Genomic DNA, 16,727 nt, shown 5'->3' with positions numbered 1-16,727 from the left:
GGAACATGTGAAAACTGTGGGCAGGGGCAGCCAGGAAGTCTTCCTGGTGTGAAGGTGAGGGGGTGGGAAGGATTTAAATGAGAAAGGGAGCCCAGAGGCAGAGGCGCTGCCTCTCTTGATTTCCTGGCCGGGCTGGGCTGTGTTGGGAAAGGAGCCCTGCCACCCCATCAGGGGACTGGGGACAGGCCTCAGGAGTTCTGACAGAAGTCCTGCTGTGTCCCTGTCACCACGTCTTGTGCTCTTCTCTCCCTTGGAAGAGAAGTCGTTCCTAATTGTTAATTGTGCAATTGCAAATTGGCTCCTGAGCTGGGCTGAGCAGAAGCCAAGCCCCAGAGAGGGGCGGAGGAGCCCGGGCTGGGCGGCTACGGAGCCAGGAGTTTGGGGGCCCAGGAAGGGGTTTGGGAATGCCGCCCTGTGAGCGTCCCAGGCAGGGACGCCTGCCTGGCCTAGCTGATGATCCTGTCATCAACTGTGTGAGCTTGGACTGGTTCCTTAACCTCTCTGTGCCTCTACTGCCACACCTCTCACATGGAAACAGAAAGCAGTGAGCACAGGGCCTGGAATGAAGCCCTTGTTCAGGGGATAGTTTTCGTCCCTGCTGCATCATCGACGCCATCATTGCCACCACCTCCATGACCCAGGCCACGCCGGCGCTCAGGTTGAACCCCAGGGCCATTCAGCTGCTCATGTCGTCTCTCCAGGAGCCAGGACATTCCAGTGCCATCACTTCAGGGTCCAGCGTCACAGCCTGTCCCCTCAGCAGTGGCCCTCTGAGGCGGAGGGGGCACTTGAATCGCTGTGTGCTTTTTCTTGGATTACCTCCTCAGTTCTCACCACAGCCCTGTGACGTAGGTTCGCATGCGTCCATTTGATAGACGAGGGAATGTGTTCAGGTAGGTGAGGCAACCTGCGCAGGGCCACACAGCAGTGGGGTACAGGACCCAAGCCCCGGTCTGTCTGCCCCAAAACCCTTGCTGCTCCCGAAGACGGGAGCGGCTTGCTCCCAGGCCATCTGATCCTGGCGCTTTCCTTCCTCTTAGTTACCCCTGTGCTCCCTTTTTTGTCATGTCCCCCCCGGCCCTGGTTTTCCAACCCCCTTTGTCTCTGCTCTGCGCCGAGGGACCGCTCTTGGCTAACACTGCAGATGGGCAGCTTGTGTCTGGAGCCAATACAGCCATCGCCCCCCACTGTCGGCAAGACTCAGGCCTCTTCCCCGCTCTCCCCGCCAGGCATTTCATCCCCGGCCCCCAGGCAAGCGTGGCGTGTGTCGGGAGGAGGGGTAATGGGGACCAGATGGGAAGCTGAGCCTGGGCTGGGCTTTGTTAGGGGAACATTCCCGGTCACTGAGGCAACGCAGCTCTGTGGCATCTGGTTTGGCCAAGGGTCGCCCTGATCGGCTGGGCTGGACGTGGGGAGCTGCCCGTCTGTGAGGTCCGGGAGATGGGGCAGGTGGGGGTGAGCACTTGTGCTGAGACAGGATTTCCGAGTCCCGGAGGGAATAACGGAGGCGGAGAGGCAGGGCGAAAACAGTAGGGAGTGCAGAGCAGGAGGACCTGGCGTCCAGTCCTGGCCCCGCCATTCTCACTCTTGGGGACTGTGACCCGGCAAGTCGCTGCCCCTCGCTGCCAAATGGGAGGCAATGAGAGTACTTACCTCGCATGCACGAGTAGGTCAAATAAATAGCAGCGCCAGTGTTCAAAATGCTTTACGTGTTTTAATTCAAGGAATTCTTAGAGCCACCCGTGAGGATGGTGCTATTACTGTCTGTGTTTTACTGAGAAATTGAGGCACAGGGCTGGCCCTGTCATTTCCCAAGTCAGGGAGTAGTGGGCAGAGCCGAGATTTGAACCCATGCTGCCGGTCCCAGGTCCACCACGCTCCTACCTGTCAGTGACACTGTGGTGCTGAGAAAAATGTTGTGTCCGCTGGCAGTGCCGCTGGCCCCAAAGCCTGTGCTGTTGGTGGCATGTGGGATGGGCCTGCTGGGCTTGTAAGTGGGCGAATGGACCTTGTGAACATTCCTGCACGTTGGGCGAGGGGAGGCGCTCCGGTTGTGACCCGCCGGTCCCTGCAGTCTGGGCGGCCAACCAGAGCATGCCGTTGCCCTGAGAGGGCCAGGGAGCCCGACTCTGAAACCAGTGGTTCCCATTGGTTCCCATTGGTTCCCGTTCCTCAAGCTCTTACCCTGTGCCACACACACGCTTCGTCTGTGTTTTCTCGCTTCATCATCACCATCACCCTGGTTGCCCAAGATCGTCACGTATGTCTTTGGAAGAAGCTGCTTTTTAAACATGCTTTTCCAACTGACTGCAAAGCCGGAGCTCCCTTCCCATGGGGCACTGGTCTGGGGGCCCATCTCCTGCCTCCTAAGGGATGGCTTACAGTCTCCTGGACAAGGAGTTTTTACAGGATGATTTTGATGATCATGGGCAGAGGGAAGGGGCTGCAGGCTAGATTCAGATTAAGATTCCCATCCTGGTTGGCCCCTGGAGTGATTCCCTTCTCACTTTCATCATTTATTGACAGGAGTTTACGATCAGGGGCAAGAGCTGAGTGCTGAGGGCCAAGATGACCAGGGCCTTGAATCTTTCGGACTTTTTGTACCAGTGGTCAGGACAGCTGCGTGCCCAGAGTGCCATGAGAGCACAGAGGAAGGAAGATTTGCAGCGCCGGGTGACAGGGTGTTGGCATGGACATAGGTCCTGTCTGTCAAATTGCCCTTTCCCTTCCTGCTAACAGCAGTCCCATCCTTCGGGTACTACCCCTCCCCCCTCCTTATGGTATTAGTTGGGTGCCAATGACAGGCTCTTGCCCTGCATTTTCACAGGGCACATGAACCATGCCTGGCCAATCAGAGTTCTTCCCTGGGACTTTATAATTCGGGGGTGGGGGAGAGAAGGGCTCTTTTCTCTAAGGCTCTCTGCTGCCAGGCAGTAAGTCAGGCCCAGTTTTCCAGGCGTGAGGGGCACCTAAACTCAGGAGATGAGAACGGGAAGCAACGGATGGGATCAGGGAGGGGTGAGAACCCAACGGCACCAACAGAACTCCAGGGTCTCCTCTTCCTGTGGCCTGATCCTCCTTCCCTTTTAGGCAGTGCAAGTCAGGGCATTTGCTTTGTTACAAATCCCAACTAGAGCTGGGTTTCTGACACTTACAGTCCTGAGGGTCCTGACTGAAGAGGTGCCACGTGTTGGAGTTCTTAAGGAGAACAGCAGTGGCCAGATTGTGCCAGACAGAGGGGGGCTGTTGGGAAGAGCGTGATTATAACCTGCCGGGGGGAGGGGGGTAGGGGGTGGATGGCCCGTGGTGGTGTCAGAAGGATCTTGAAGGGTCTCATGTGCCCCAGAGCAGAGCTTGGATACTTTGATCCATCCATCCATCCATCCATCCAACCAATCCAGCACTCACTGTATACCAGGCACTGCTGTAAACACTTTACAAAGAACTAATTCCATCCAACTCAGTGAGGCAGGCACCACTTTACAGGTGAGAAAATGAAGGCAAAGAGGGGTTAAATAACTTGCTTCAGGTCATATAGCCACTTAAATGACAGAACCAGGATTTGAACCCAAGAAGTCTCACTCTATTTATTTTTCTAGTGGTATATTTACTTCAGTGGTTTATTTTCTTAACCACAGGGTAGGGATAACTGCCCCCTGACCCCAGGCCAGAGTTATTTCCAGGGAGCTCCATGTCTCGTGGCCCAATGGGGATGAAGCTGCAGTGCCCGTGCGTAGGATGTGACCCCAGAACCGCAGTGTGGCCCAGGCGATCGGGAAGGGCAGGTAGGGAGAGTGCTGCAGATTCTCTCTGAGGAAACGGGGCTCTCTCCTGGCCCGTCCCAGCCCGAGCTTGGCTGGGAGGGAGCTGGGGCCAGGTTCCTGCCAGGTGCCCTGCTGCCTCTGTGAGCCGTGATAATCCCCAGGAACAGTGAAGGATGGGCCCTGGCTTGGGCCAGCTAAGCCCTCAGTGGGAAGTAAGTAACTTTAAGAAGCTCAGGCTTCTGGCCAGGTGCTGGGGAGTTGTAAACCGCTCCTGGCAAGGGAGGCCCAGGAGCGGAGAGGTGTTCTGAGCTGCAGCATTCACCAGTAGAGCCTGGGGGTGTCAGCATCGGCCAGTGGCTCCAGCTTGCGCCAGGCTCACGCACCTTCCCATGTGGCAAGGGCCTTCCCTCCTATTGGCAGACATAGGGAGTATCGGCCCCCGTTTACAAGTGAGGGGTTTGAGGATCAGCAAGGGTAAGTCACTGGCCCAAGGTCACGCAGCCAGATTTCCTAGGTCTAAGTCCTAGACTCTGGACAGCCTCACTCCTGCCTCTTTCAACCCTGTCGCTGTTCTGAGGGATTTCTGGAACACACTCCAGGGCTCCCTCAGGTCTCCTGGCCCTTCTCACAAGACACCTTTCCTCTTCTTACCCCCAGTTCCACAGAAGGGTTTTTCCCCAGTGAGATAGTACTTTTCCAGTGCTCCAAGGGAAGAACCCAGCAGGCCCTAGGAATTCTACCCAGGTGGCCTCTGCTGGGGACTAAAGCTTTTGCGTGTGTCGGAGCCCTGGCGGGATGTATGAGAGAGGAAGCCAGCCGGTGTGGTGAGCCTTAATAAATGCTTGTGAAGCTAAAGCTCTGAAGAAGGAGCTGCTTCAGTTGTGGGCAAGAGAAACATTGTTTAGGCTGAGCCTCAAGAGGTTAGGCCTTGAAGAACAGAGCAGGTGGCAAGGTTCTCCAGGTGGAGGGAACAGCTTTAGCAAAGGCCCGGAGGTAGACAGGTGGAGGCATGCTCCAGGGGACAGCTCCCATGAGGCCGGGAGGAGCTGGGTTATGCTGGAGTGGGGCAGGCAGATTTCTAGAGGTGACACATCTGCACCCTCCGGGGGAATCCAGAAGGGATGTGGCCCATTGGGCCGCTAGGAAAGAGCACTGAACCAGGCTCTCCTCTTCTTCTGTCCTGCCCCAGATCTCTCCCCCATAAGGATGCTCAAGGGGGACTCAGGCTCAGCGTGGGCCGGGGCCTCTCCCCCGGGCCTGCCTGGCCGCTTTCCACAAGGTTTATCTGTCCCTTCTCAGTTCCTGCCTGGAGCCCAGTGCCCAGGAGCAGCAGCCCTTACGCGGGCACAGCCACATAGCAGGTGTGGCCTCTGGCTGGCAGGGCAGAGCTTCCATTCCCAGCCTTGGCTGTTCTCATCAGTGGTACAAAGAGCCCTAGACCTGGCGGGACAGTGGCCAGAATGGCCCTGGGTGCAAGGAAAGGGCTCCCGGTGCCCTCGGGCCCATGACGTCCTCACGTCCGTGACTATGAAGAGGGTGTTTGAGAGCTGCCTTTTATGAAACACTCAGTGCCAGCCCCCAAGCTTGCCCCTTCCCGCAGTGTCTCATTTGACACAACTAACAACCCTCAAGGAAGCCACTACTGTCCTTATTGTATGTGGGGGGGGGGGGAATTGAGGCTCAAAGGGGTGACATGACCCTCTCAGTGTCACAATTACTGAAAAGCTGAGGCACATGTGTCTGTCTGCAGAAATCTATCTTCCCATCCATGACAAGGAAACCCTCACTCCGACCCCTCCGCTTTGCCAGGAAAATGAACTACAGGGAGGGAGCTGCCTCGGGAATGATGGGGGCGGCCAGGGTTAGGCGAGCTGGCTGGGGGAACACAGGCAGGAGCCCTGAGCTCACACAGTCTTGTAGCCAACACACTGGCCCAGAAGGCGGGGATTGGGGTGCAGGGAGAGGGCGGGCTGTCAGCTACCCTCAGTCATCCGAAGCCCAAGTTGACTCAGGGCCCCCGCCGAGCCCTTGGCATTTGGGCACAAGCCTGCCAAGCTTTCAGAGGAGCCCTGGGCAGAGTCCAGAGGCCTGACTTCTGGTCCTGGCTGGGACTTCATGTCTCTGGGTGTCAGTTAATTCATCTTCAGAATGGGATGAGGTGAGGATCCCCTTGTCTCATGCCCCTCCAGCCATACTGCCCTTCTTCCTTTTCCTTGAACGCTAAGTATGGTCCCCCCTCTGGAGCTTTGCTCTTGCTGTTCCCTCTGCCTGTAGTGCCCTCGAGGTTGACACCTAGTCATCCTGGTTTCCCTTTACTTGTCACCTGCTCACAGAGGCCTTCCTGGACTCCTCCCCAGATGGTCTCCACCACCCTGCCCTGCTGTTCTTTTGTATAACGCAAATCCCCTTGCAACAAGGCAGTCTGGGTACTGGCTAGGGTTAGGGACTCCAGAATCAAATTGGCCAAGTTCAAATCCCAAAAACCCTCCCACTCAGAACTGAATGATCTTGGCCATAACCTCTCTGGGCCTCAGTTTCCTCACCTATAAAATAGGGTCAGTAATAATACATATTATTTTTGTAAGGATCAAATGAGAAATGCATTAAAAAACACTTAGCACAGTGCTCAGCACTCCATAAATGTTAAATGCTATTATTATAACTCTTAGCAACATTGTTTATTGTCTGTCTCCCTTTTAAAATTCAAGCTCCTGAGAGCAAGGACTTTGTCTTGTTCAATGGTGTATATCAGGCATGGAATGCATTTCCTGGCACACAGTAGGTGCCTAATACATATTTTTTGAATGAATGAACAGACCTCTAAGCAATGCCCTTCCTGGCTTCCTGTAGACACCATATGGCTGGATATGGAGGATGGGGCTGGGAAGACAAACCTGGGCCAGGTCCTTTCTCAGGACCCAGCCAGCTCCCTGGGCTCCCAGCAGCCCCCATAGTGGGTCCATTCTGGCCTGCCCTGCAGGGTAGGGGAGGGTCTCTTCAGGGATGGAGGTGGCTCCCTGTCCCAGCCGCTCGGACCGCAGCAGTGTCTGTGGGCGTCTGATCTTATTGCCCCGCTCACATTCCAGCCGCCAGGCACGGGGGCTAACGTAGGTTTTTCCCCTGTGCTCAGCAGCCCTCCCTCCTGAACCCGGGGCACTGGACCCAACCTGCTTTATCTCGCCTGACCCTGCCCCCCTTTTCAAAACCTACTCTCACAAAGAGAAACACCGTCAGCTGCCCTCCCACCTCTGCGTGCCTCCCTCCTGTTCCAGAATTCAGGTGGGACTGTGGGCACATCAGCCCTCCTGCTGGCCTCCTTTTGGCCCCTGGGACTCTGAGCACTCCTGAGGACGTGGGTACGTGCCCCGTCCTGGAAGGGAGGGAGAGGCTAAGCTCTGGAGATTTGCTGGAGGCCCCACAGTTGGCGAGGGCCAAAGTTGGGATCCAAACCTTGGTTGTCCTGTTTGCTTCTACCTTCATTCCTTCCTTCCTTCCTTCGGCTCCTGCCTGCTGCTCTGTGTCAGGTGCTGCACAGCAGTGACCGCGGTCCCTGCCCTGGCGGCGGACCCAGAAGTTAGCTGAGCTCTGCAGCCAGCACGCCCGGCAGTTCTGGCCAGGACTTTCTGTGATAGTGGAAGTGTTCTCTGTGTTCCACTCACCGTGTATGGCTATGGAGCACCTGAAATGAGGACTTTGATTTTTATCTTATTTGACTTAATTTTCATTTTAATAGCCACATGTGGCTCGTGGCCAGTGTTGGACATCATGGATCAGTACAGTTCTTTGAAGATCAGTCATCCACGACCTTAGACTTCGGTCTCAACCTCAAACGTGAGCAGGGGAACTGGATGATTTCCCAGGGCCCCCTCAGGTGGTGTCTTCTTTCACAGTTGTCAGTATGAGAAACTCAGGGCCGAGCAGTTTTCTTCACATCCACGAAAACAGAAAGAGTCAGCTGCTGTTTACCTTGAAACATGAGACCCTCCTGACCTATTTTTCACTTTTCCACTTTTTTTTTTCTCATCGAGGTGTGACTTACATAGACTAAAACGCACGGGTCAGAAGCAAACAGCTCAATGAGTTTGACAAACATAGACCCCGGGGTCACGGCTGTGGAGTCAAGTTATAGGACATTTGCAGAACATTTCCATTCCCCCAGAAAGTTCCCCGAGGCCCCTTTCCAGGAAGTCCCGTCCCCAGAGGCAATTGCTATTCTGATATCTGTCACCATACATTCGTTTTGCCTGTTTTTAAACCCCACATAAACCATTTTCCCACCGAGACAGGGTGCAAGAAATATTTCTCTTTTCTCTTTGTTATGAGACATGGGGCACCAGCGTGACGAAAATGGGCAGCTGACCCTGGGCCACAGCGAGGAGGGGACAAGAAGGAGTTATGGGGGGTGGCTGTGGTGCCCTGGGGACTGTGGCCTGTCCAGAGGGGACAGACGCTCCTCAGCTCCAGCTGACTATTGCCACTTGAGACCGTGGGCCTAGCGTGGCCAGATCTTTTTTTAAAGAAAGCTGAAATTACTGATTTTTGTGTAAAACCTTCTAAGTGTTGGCATTTCGGCACCTTTGGCAGCACTGCAGGCCACACAGTTCTCATCTGTGAGCCAGACTCAACCTGCGGGCTGCCAGTCTGTGCCTTCCGCCCTGGGCTAATCAGGACGTTAGTAAAAGCTGGTATTTGTTGAGTGGTTCCTTTGTTCCAGGTCCTAGTCTAGGTGCTCCGTGTTATGAAGTCATCTAATCCTCCTAACAACTTATTAATAATCCATTTTACAGATGAGTAAACTGAGCCATAGAGAGGGATTAAGGGACTTGCCCAAGGTTATGGAGTGAGTACTTGGCTGGGATTTGGACCCTGACTGTCTGGTTCCAGAGTCCATGCTCCTAACCACTGCACACACTCCCCATGGGGAGAGGGACTGAGGCTGCGAGAGATGGTTATGCTACTGGGGTGCAGATTTGCCAGCGACCAAGGGTGCTACCAACCTGAACGAGCAATGAGAGCCCTACCTGCGGGGCGGCCCTGGCACGGGAATTTTCATGTCCGGGCACCTCGGCTGCCAGTTGGTAGAGCCCAATTTGAGGAAGCGCTGGGAAAGCAGCCAGGGGTGGGGCTGGGGGTGGAAGCCTGGCTGATGCTTGCTGAAGGTGTCGGGGAGCACTGGGCAAGTGGGGGCAGAAGTAGCAGGAACCTGCCGGGGGAGAGCCCAGGCCCAGGAGGGTGGCGGGGGAGAGGGGAGAGTCAGCCAGCAGGGCCCAGGGCCAGGCCGGGCAGCCGCTGCCAGGGGAGCTGGTGGCTGCAGCACCCCCGCCCCATGGTGTTTGGTCCAGACAAGCCTATCACTTGGGAAAGCTTGGAAAGGAGAAGATAAGGATCACCTGGCAAAACAAGATGGCATTTCCACCCTCCCCTCCCACCGTGGGGGTGGGGGCACAACAGGAAACAGGCCCGGCGAGGGCACAGCCAGGACCCAAACCTGCACTCCTGGCTCTTTCTGCCCCATTTGGCTACAGTCCCCTGGACCAGGAGCTGTGGGGAGCAGGGTCTGCGGTCACTGGCAGGGAAGGGTTCCAGAGCTCGGCAGGGAGAGGCCAGACCCTGCCCACCGGCCCTGGTCTCATTTGTGTCCCCCAGCCAGGGTCTGCTAGGACATAAGTGCTAAATAAGTGTTTGCCCTTATTATTGTTTTTTTCCAATTTGATCTCCACACCTACTTTTGTGACATGTACCCTTATTATTACCCTTATTATCACCCATTTTACTAGTGAGGAAGCTGAGGGTCAGAGATCACCACCAGAAAGTTGTCAGCAGGATTAAATAAACGGTGTGAGTAGAGTGTTCTGGGGCACAGCAAAGGGCTGTGGACTGTGGACCAGAGAATGGATGGGGAGGCAGGGCTGCTCAAGGAGGACCCCCTGGAGGAGGCAGCATGGGGCTGGGCTTTGGGGGACTCAGCCGGTCCGGCTGCTGGTTCCCCTGGATCAAAGTTGTTTCCTGAGTAAGACCTAATGCCAGCTGGGTCTGTCTCCTCGCTCTGAGGACGCCCCCTCCCACCAGAACACCAAGTAATATGGGCTGGTACCCAAAGGCCTTTGTAAGCCTCCTGGCAGCTTCCACACCAGGGAAGTCCTCTGGGCCTGACCCCAGGCCCTGTGCTTTGTGAAGGGGCACCCGGGCCTTGCGGTCGTCGCAACACCTCTCTGAAGCTCAGTTTCCTCATCTGGCAACTGGGGACAGGGCTACCTTCCATGCAGAGTTATGGTGAAGTAAACCGGAATCACAGAACCTTCAGGAAACAGCTATTGAGTTGAATTGGTCTTTTAAGGACAAAGGACAGACATATCCCCAACCTAGCCCAGGAAGGGTCGAGCCACACTTCAGCGCGCAAAAAAAAAAAAAATCGCAACCCCTGCATTTGACCCTGTGTGCTTTGGGGGGCCTAGAGAAGCACTCACCCCTCTTCAGCTATGTCTGCCCTGGAAAAGGGCCTTGGGAGCAAGTTTGCCTTTAGTTATTGTTCCCCCAAATCTAAAAGCAGCAAACACTAACTGAGTACTGACTGTGTGCCAGACACTCTGCTAGCCCCCAAATGACGTCACTTTACGCAGGAGGAAACAGGTGGACAGCTGAGCCCTGGGCACTTAGTACCAGGTGGAATGGAGCCTTGAACCTCCAAAGTCTGCCTCTAAACTCCATGCTCTTAGAAAGGGAAAATTATCTACTAGAAATAAGTGAAAATATTAATGTGGGACAGTCTTTCACAGTTGCAAAGCCTGGGCATGCATGTGACTCAGTTTTGTCCTGACGTCACTAGATGAGCATGGTGTTAGCATCTCCATCCTACAGCTGAGGACAGGGAGGCCGGGAGAGGTGACATGAGCTGCCCGAGGATGGAATGTGGGTCCGTGCCTGACTCCCAGTCCTTTGTTCTTCCTTCTGCTTGCCAGCTGCCTCTTGGGGAGATCATTATGTAGCTTGAATGGGGGCCGCCAGCAGGCCCCAGTGAACACCGCGGGCGTGGGCCAGCCTGCCCCATGCCTCCATGTGTCCACCTCCGCTGGGCGGCGCCCCCTTCCTGCATCCACCGCGCCTTCCATCTCAGAGCCTTAGAGCTGCTAATTAGTTCTGAGGGGAATGTAGATGAGTGATTTTCAACCTCTGTTCCTTGGAACCCCTGAGGCAGCCAGGTTTGGGGTTAGGATATGGGATCACTGAACACATTAAGTGGCAGCCTCACTTCTGTCTCTTTGTTTTTGGGGTGCCACGTTAAGTTTTTTAAAATAAAGGGCTCCATGGGATTAAAAGTATATGTTTACAAACCACTCTCTAATCCAGCAACTGCCTTCCCATTTTATAGATGGAAAAGCCCATATTGGACTCGAAAGCCCATGTTTTCCCCATAAATGATAATAATGTTCAGGCATTGTTCTAAATTTTTAAAAACTTATTTAACCCTTATAACCCTATGAGGGCACCGCGTGTTGTTTCCACTTTACAGATGAGGACACAGGAAAGCTCAGACGGTGAAGTAGTTTGCCCATAGATTAGGTTACAAGGAGCCCGGCTCCCAAGTCCACGCTCTGGGTCACTCCCAGTCTGAAGGCCACACCTTCTCTTTGTGTTCTAGAGAGGGGAAGCCACAAGCTGAGGCCCAGGGTGAGGCAGTGTTGCACCTGGGACCAGAATACAGGCCTCCTGCCTTCCAGACCTAGCCCTGATTACCTCCTCCTGTCCAGCCCACCACCTGGGCTGGAGGGGGAGATGGGGAGACCTGTGTGAATCTTGGCTCTGTTCTTCACTGGCTGTGTGACCTTGGACAAAGGAACAGACCTCTCTGAGCCTGCTCCCTCGCCTTAGAAAAGGGATAATAGGGCCCACGTCACAGAGTTAGGAATGTTAAGCAGAATCGTCCACGTGAGTTGGTTGACACAGGGCCTGGCAAAAACTGTGAGGGCCCTGGCCACCCTCAGTTTCTGGACCCAAGGAGTCCCCTGCCTCCCTGACCTGCTTCGTCCTCCCTCTTTCCAGCCTTCACCTGCCCTGTGTAACACAAATACTAATTACAGCCATTTCTGTGAGCCGCTTCCTGGTTGAGCCTAATTACTGGGCAGCTGTCACCATCATCATCATAAATATCATTAAGCGAGACAGATTAACTTTGTCCTGAGCTTTATGTGATTAAATCAGCAAATTGTTTGGCACACTTGGTCTCTTCAGCTCGGAGCTTACCCAGCCTGGTTGTCCTGCACAGCTTACAGCAGCTGCAGGTTTCTGGTCTGTCTCGAACTTGGTGCTCAGAGATCAGAGTGGACAACTCGGCTCCTTTAACCCGGCCAGGAGGCGAGGCCTGAAGTGCTCAGGATGGAGCCGGTGGGGGCTGCCATCTTATTTGTTGTAATGGCAAAACCATGAGCTTTGGGGGCAGATACACCTGGGTTTCCATCCAGGCTTTGTTATTCACCAGATACGTGACTCTGGGCAAGTTACTAACCCTCCCTGAATCACAAATGCAATGGGGAAGAGCCAAGGCGATGATAGGTGCCAATAAGTACCAGGCCCAGCACCTGGTATGCATAAAGACCCTAAGGAGTAGGTACCATGATCATCTTCATTTAACAGATGAGAAATTCAAAGCACAGAAAGGAAGTGGAATGACTTTTCCAGGTCACATAGCTGCCCTTGGCTGCGGTCTGTTGGGATGAGATGCTAGAAGGCCATGCAGGGTGCTGCTGGGGAGCAAGGAGGAAGGGTCACAGTGAAGTCTGAGGAGGCTGCCTGGAGGAAGATGCATCTGAGCTGAAGAGTTAGCCAGGGGAAGGACAAGAAGGGAGGCCTCACAGGCAGAGGGCAGTAGACGAGCAGAGGCCTGGAAGCAGGAAGCGCACTCGTATTTCAGTGAGGTTCGAACATGGGAGGGAGAAGTGGTGAGAGAGAGGCTGGAGAGGAGCCAGGGGCCAGATCCTGGGGTGTGGGAGGAGGGAGTTGGGAGCCATGCCAAGGCTCATGCTTTCTGCCGCCAGTTCCAGGGAGCCAGTGTGTGAAGGAGAGAGACTGGATCGTATCAATTAGTTTAGGAGGTTCTGCTTGGAGCCAGGCCGGGGAGGAGGGACTAGGGCAGTGATAATTGGAGATGGGGGGTGGGGATGGCGGTCAGTGGGCTGATCAGGGAAGGCTTCCAGGGGAAGGGGCAGAGTCAGTGGCCCTGGACAGAGGGGCAGAGATGTCAGATGGAGGCTGTTAGGCGGGTGGGGCGGAGAGAGGTACGGTAGAAGCCATGCACGGGGCCGGACAATCATCGGCGTGGTGAGCGGCCTGTGTCGGGGAGTAAAGAAGGGCTGCTGGCCAGGACTGGGGCTTGGGCGTGGGATGGCCCTGGGGCTGTCGGTTGGCAACACTAGGTGAGGCTTTCAGTGCCTTCCAGGGCCCCCGAGGCAGGGGAGGCAACCGCTGGCCAGGCGGGAGAGTGTTTTCCAGCGGTCTGCACGCCTCCCTCTGGCCACACATGAAGGGGAGCCCAGCCTGGGGTTGGCCCGAACCAGACAGATTGACTCCTTGGCTGGCAGGGCTGCTGCCTTGACCTCCCAGATGTGCTCTGTGCCCTTGGCCTTCTAGTATCTCCTTGAACCTCACCTTTAGGCCCCTCTTCCCCATGACTCCTACCCACACCTCCCCCCCCCCCCCCCCCCCCCGCCACCCTGCCTTCATGCTCAGGTCTCCAGCTCCTTCTGACTCCTCGGTGGCACAAAGTGGCCTCCCGCCCCCACCCCGACCCCCAGTCAAAGGCCTCCCAATTTCGCAAATGACAGATGGGCTGCCTGCTGTCTCCAGAGGAGGTCGGTCCAGAGAGCCAGGCTCCAAGGCGGCACAAGAAGAGAGGAAGGGCGCTGAGAGGGGCAGAAGGCCCCGGGGCTGAGCCCCCCTCTGCCATGGCCTGGCACACGGCCTCCATCCTTTGGCCTCCCTCTCTGTATCTGTAAAACGGGGGTCCCGGGGTTAATTCCACACGGTGATCGGAAGACACAAACAAGGGTATGACAGGGCCTTGAAAAATAGGCAGGGCCGGCCTTGTGTTGAGGTCAAGGACTCTGTTTTCTGCTTTAGGGGGCAGCCAGCTCTTTGTTCATTTCTTAAATAAGTATTTTATTTTAGAATGGTTTTAGGGTTACAGCATTTTTGGAGAGAGAGTGCAGAGTTCCCTTACAGCCCACACCCCATTTGCCCTGTTGCTAACACCTCATACAGGGCGGGGCAAAAGCAGGTGTACAGTTGTTTGTATGGAAAGTAATAAAATAATAAATAATAATACAAGAATGAACTCTGTTTCACATACTCACAGCTGTACACTTAATTTTGCCCCACCCTGTGGTATACCGTACATTCCTCACAATTAATGAGCTGATAGTAATACATTATTACGAACTGAAGTCTGTACTTTATTCACATTTCTTCAGTTTTTACCTAGCGTCCTCTTTCTGCCCTAGGATCCCATTCAGGACACCCCATTATATTTAGGCATCATGTCTCCTTCAGCTGCTCTTGGCACGACAGTTTCTCAGGTTGGCCCGGTTTTCAATGACCTTGACAGTTTTGAGGAGGACTTGGCAGGTATTTTGTAGACCGGTCCTCAGCTGGGATCTGTCCAATGTTGTTCTCATGGTTAGAATGGGGTGATGTGTTTTTAGGAGGAAGGCCAGAGAGGTAAAGTACCATTTACATCACATCACACCACGAGTGCATGCATGCCGTTGGTAAGTCGTATCGGGCTTATCACTGTTGACGTTCCCCTTGGTTACCTGGGAAGGCAGTTATTTTGCCCTCAGTACAGCAGCTCTAGATTAATGCCAAAAGTGAGCTGAATTGGGGCCCAGATCAGAAAATATGGACAAGGGCAGAAGCAGATGGAAATTAGTAAAGGAAAATGAAGAAGAGCAGGTGCGAGGTGGGTGCTGCAGCGTGTCCGTCCGTCCGGCTCCAGTTCTCTCGGGGATGGGATGTTGTATGCGAGCAAGTTTGTGTTTCAGCTCGTTTAATCTTTGCAACAACCCCTTCTACAGATGAGGAAACTGAGGCCGGCAAGGGGAAATGGCATGGCCACCTGAGCCAGGGAACCTAGGGTTGAGCTGGGGTCTGTCTTTACTGTCTCAGTCTCCCAGGGTTGAAAAACACCTTGAAGTTGCATTCCCAGGAGCCTCAGCCAGGAGAGGCGTGTTGGTGATACAGGTTGCTTCCAGTTCACTTTATTCACCCAGCAGTGTGATGACAACAGCACATTTGATAAAATGACATGCACTAGAAATGAAAAACAGGATCAGAGAAGATACACTGGAAAATGTGGACAAGTGAAAAGCTGAACCTAAATAAATACCAGGAAAATGCCCACAGGTGAGTTTGATTTATCTGTGAGCTTCCTGACAGCTAAAGAAAACAGGGGTATGGGCTGGTTCCTAGGATTACTATTATCAGAAAGCAAAGAAGCAGTTCACTTTTTCAGGAACTTTGTGGTAAATTTAAAAAGGAGTTAATCACATGGAACTTTCACACATAAAAGACACTGAGTAATGTAATGGACAATGTAATAGTAGTAATAGATGTCACATGGTGTCATCTTCAGGTGTGATGGCCATATTTTACTATCTTGCCCCTTGGCCACAGTTGTCCTATTTGAATCTTACTTGATTGTCATGAAGCAGCTAAATTCTGTTTCTTTGTGGAAGTTGCAAGTGCCCCCTGTGAAAACCTGGGATACAAAGTAACCAGTTACCTATGTACCACCACGTTCTATGCTGGGCACCAGGGATGGAAGACAATAAGATGATTGTCGCCCACACCCTGGGGTCCTCTCCATCCCAGGGATACAGACGCCTAGATGAAGGCCTGAATGTAAAGCGCGTGTTATACCATGTACCCACCAGCAGGCCGGGCATAACTCCTTCAGACTGCGGAGGAGAGGAGGGCTTCATGGAGGAGGAGGCAGGCCAGAGATGGGTAGAAGGCTTGTAGTCTTGGGAGAGGAGACATCAGATGCAGGCCCTTTGAGGGTGAGGACCAAGCCCTGTGTAGGGCTACCCCCTCAGCTGGCCACGCAGGACCCGGCGAGCACTGAGGGCTTCCCGAACTCCTGCTGAGCACTCAGCGCCTACAGAGCTAGGTGTGGGGTCAGGGCGACGGCCACACCTGAGGGGTATGTGGACGGTGAGCCTAGAGAGGTAGGCCTAGGCCAGATGCGGAAGGCCTTGAAGGCCAAGATGAGGAGTTTGGATTTTCATTTTTAGGAGGTGGGGCTCAATTGAAAGTTTTTGAAGCTGTGTTGAATAAAAAACAATTATACAAATGATAACTGCTAACATTTAATGGTCACTTGCTGTGTGCCCAGTACTGTTCTAAGCACTTTATCTATAATAACTCATTTAGGTATCACAGCCGTCCTGTGAAGGAGGTACTGTTATCATCCCTCTTTTACAGATGAGACAACCAAGGCACAGAGAGGCTGAGTCATTTGCCCAAGGTCACACAGCTGGGAGGGGGCGGAGTGGGGCTCTGAACTGCAGCTCGGATCTAGAGCTTTTACGTACAACATTACTGTGTCTGCTAAATGCAAGTCTTAAACTAACATATAACATGAGTGTGTATTTGATGACATATAAGGATTTAACAAATCTCAGCTAATTACTGGCACTAGAGAGGCAGGAATTGACAGGGCCCTTGGCCACAAAGGGCGGTATCCCTAAGCAGCTGAGGCTTAGAAATCCACCACGAAAACAGATCAGAGGGTGTGGCCACGGAGTCGCAGGCCTGTGAGTTTCACTCAGGAGCTGCTCTTTCCTGCCTCTGACATGCTCCGCTCCAGAATTCTTTGAAGATCCCCTGCCTGGGGCAGACCGACCACCAGAGCCGTCAGGCCTTCGTCTACAGAGCTACGTGAGCATTTACATTTCTCATTTCTGTTCACCC

General features: G+C 54.0%; 1 protein-coding gene across 2 annotated transcripts in view; it reads left to right on the top strand.

Moving 5' to 3' along the window:
- Positions 1–16,727, top strand: part of ECE1 (endothelin converting enzyme 1) — a 96,122-nt gene that overhangs the window by 25,349 nt on the left and 54,046 nt on the right. The window contains exons 1-2 of one of the 2 annotated variants that reach the window (XM_054571682.1): positions 14,835–15,158; positions 16,624–16,694. The exons of the other annotated variant lie outside the window; for it this stretch is intronic. Coding sequence (XP_054427657.1) covers positions 15,149–15,158; positions 16,624–16,694 — 81 coding nt within the window. The 5' untranslated portion in view covers positions 14,835–15,148. Of the gene's footprint in view, positions 1–14,834; positions 15,159–16,623; positions 16,695–16,727 lie in introns of those variants that run through there. 2 annotated transcript variants of the gene reach the window in all.

The sequence above is a fragment of the Pteronotus mesoamericanus genome, unplaced genomic scaffold (assembly GCF_021234165.1).
Source record: "Pteronotus mesoamericanus isolate MK-2021 breed Mesoamerican mustached bat unplaced genomic scaffold, CSHL_Meso_final contig_221, whole genome shotgun sequence".
NCBI classification, from domain to species: Eukaryota; Metazoa; Chordata; class Mammalia; order Chiroptera; family Mormoopidae; genus Pteronotus; species Pteronotus mesoamericanus.
The sequence above is the reverse complement of the archived record's forward strand: the minus strand, read 5'-3'. Positions and strand labels throughout refer to the sequence as shown.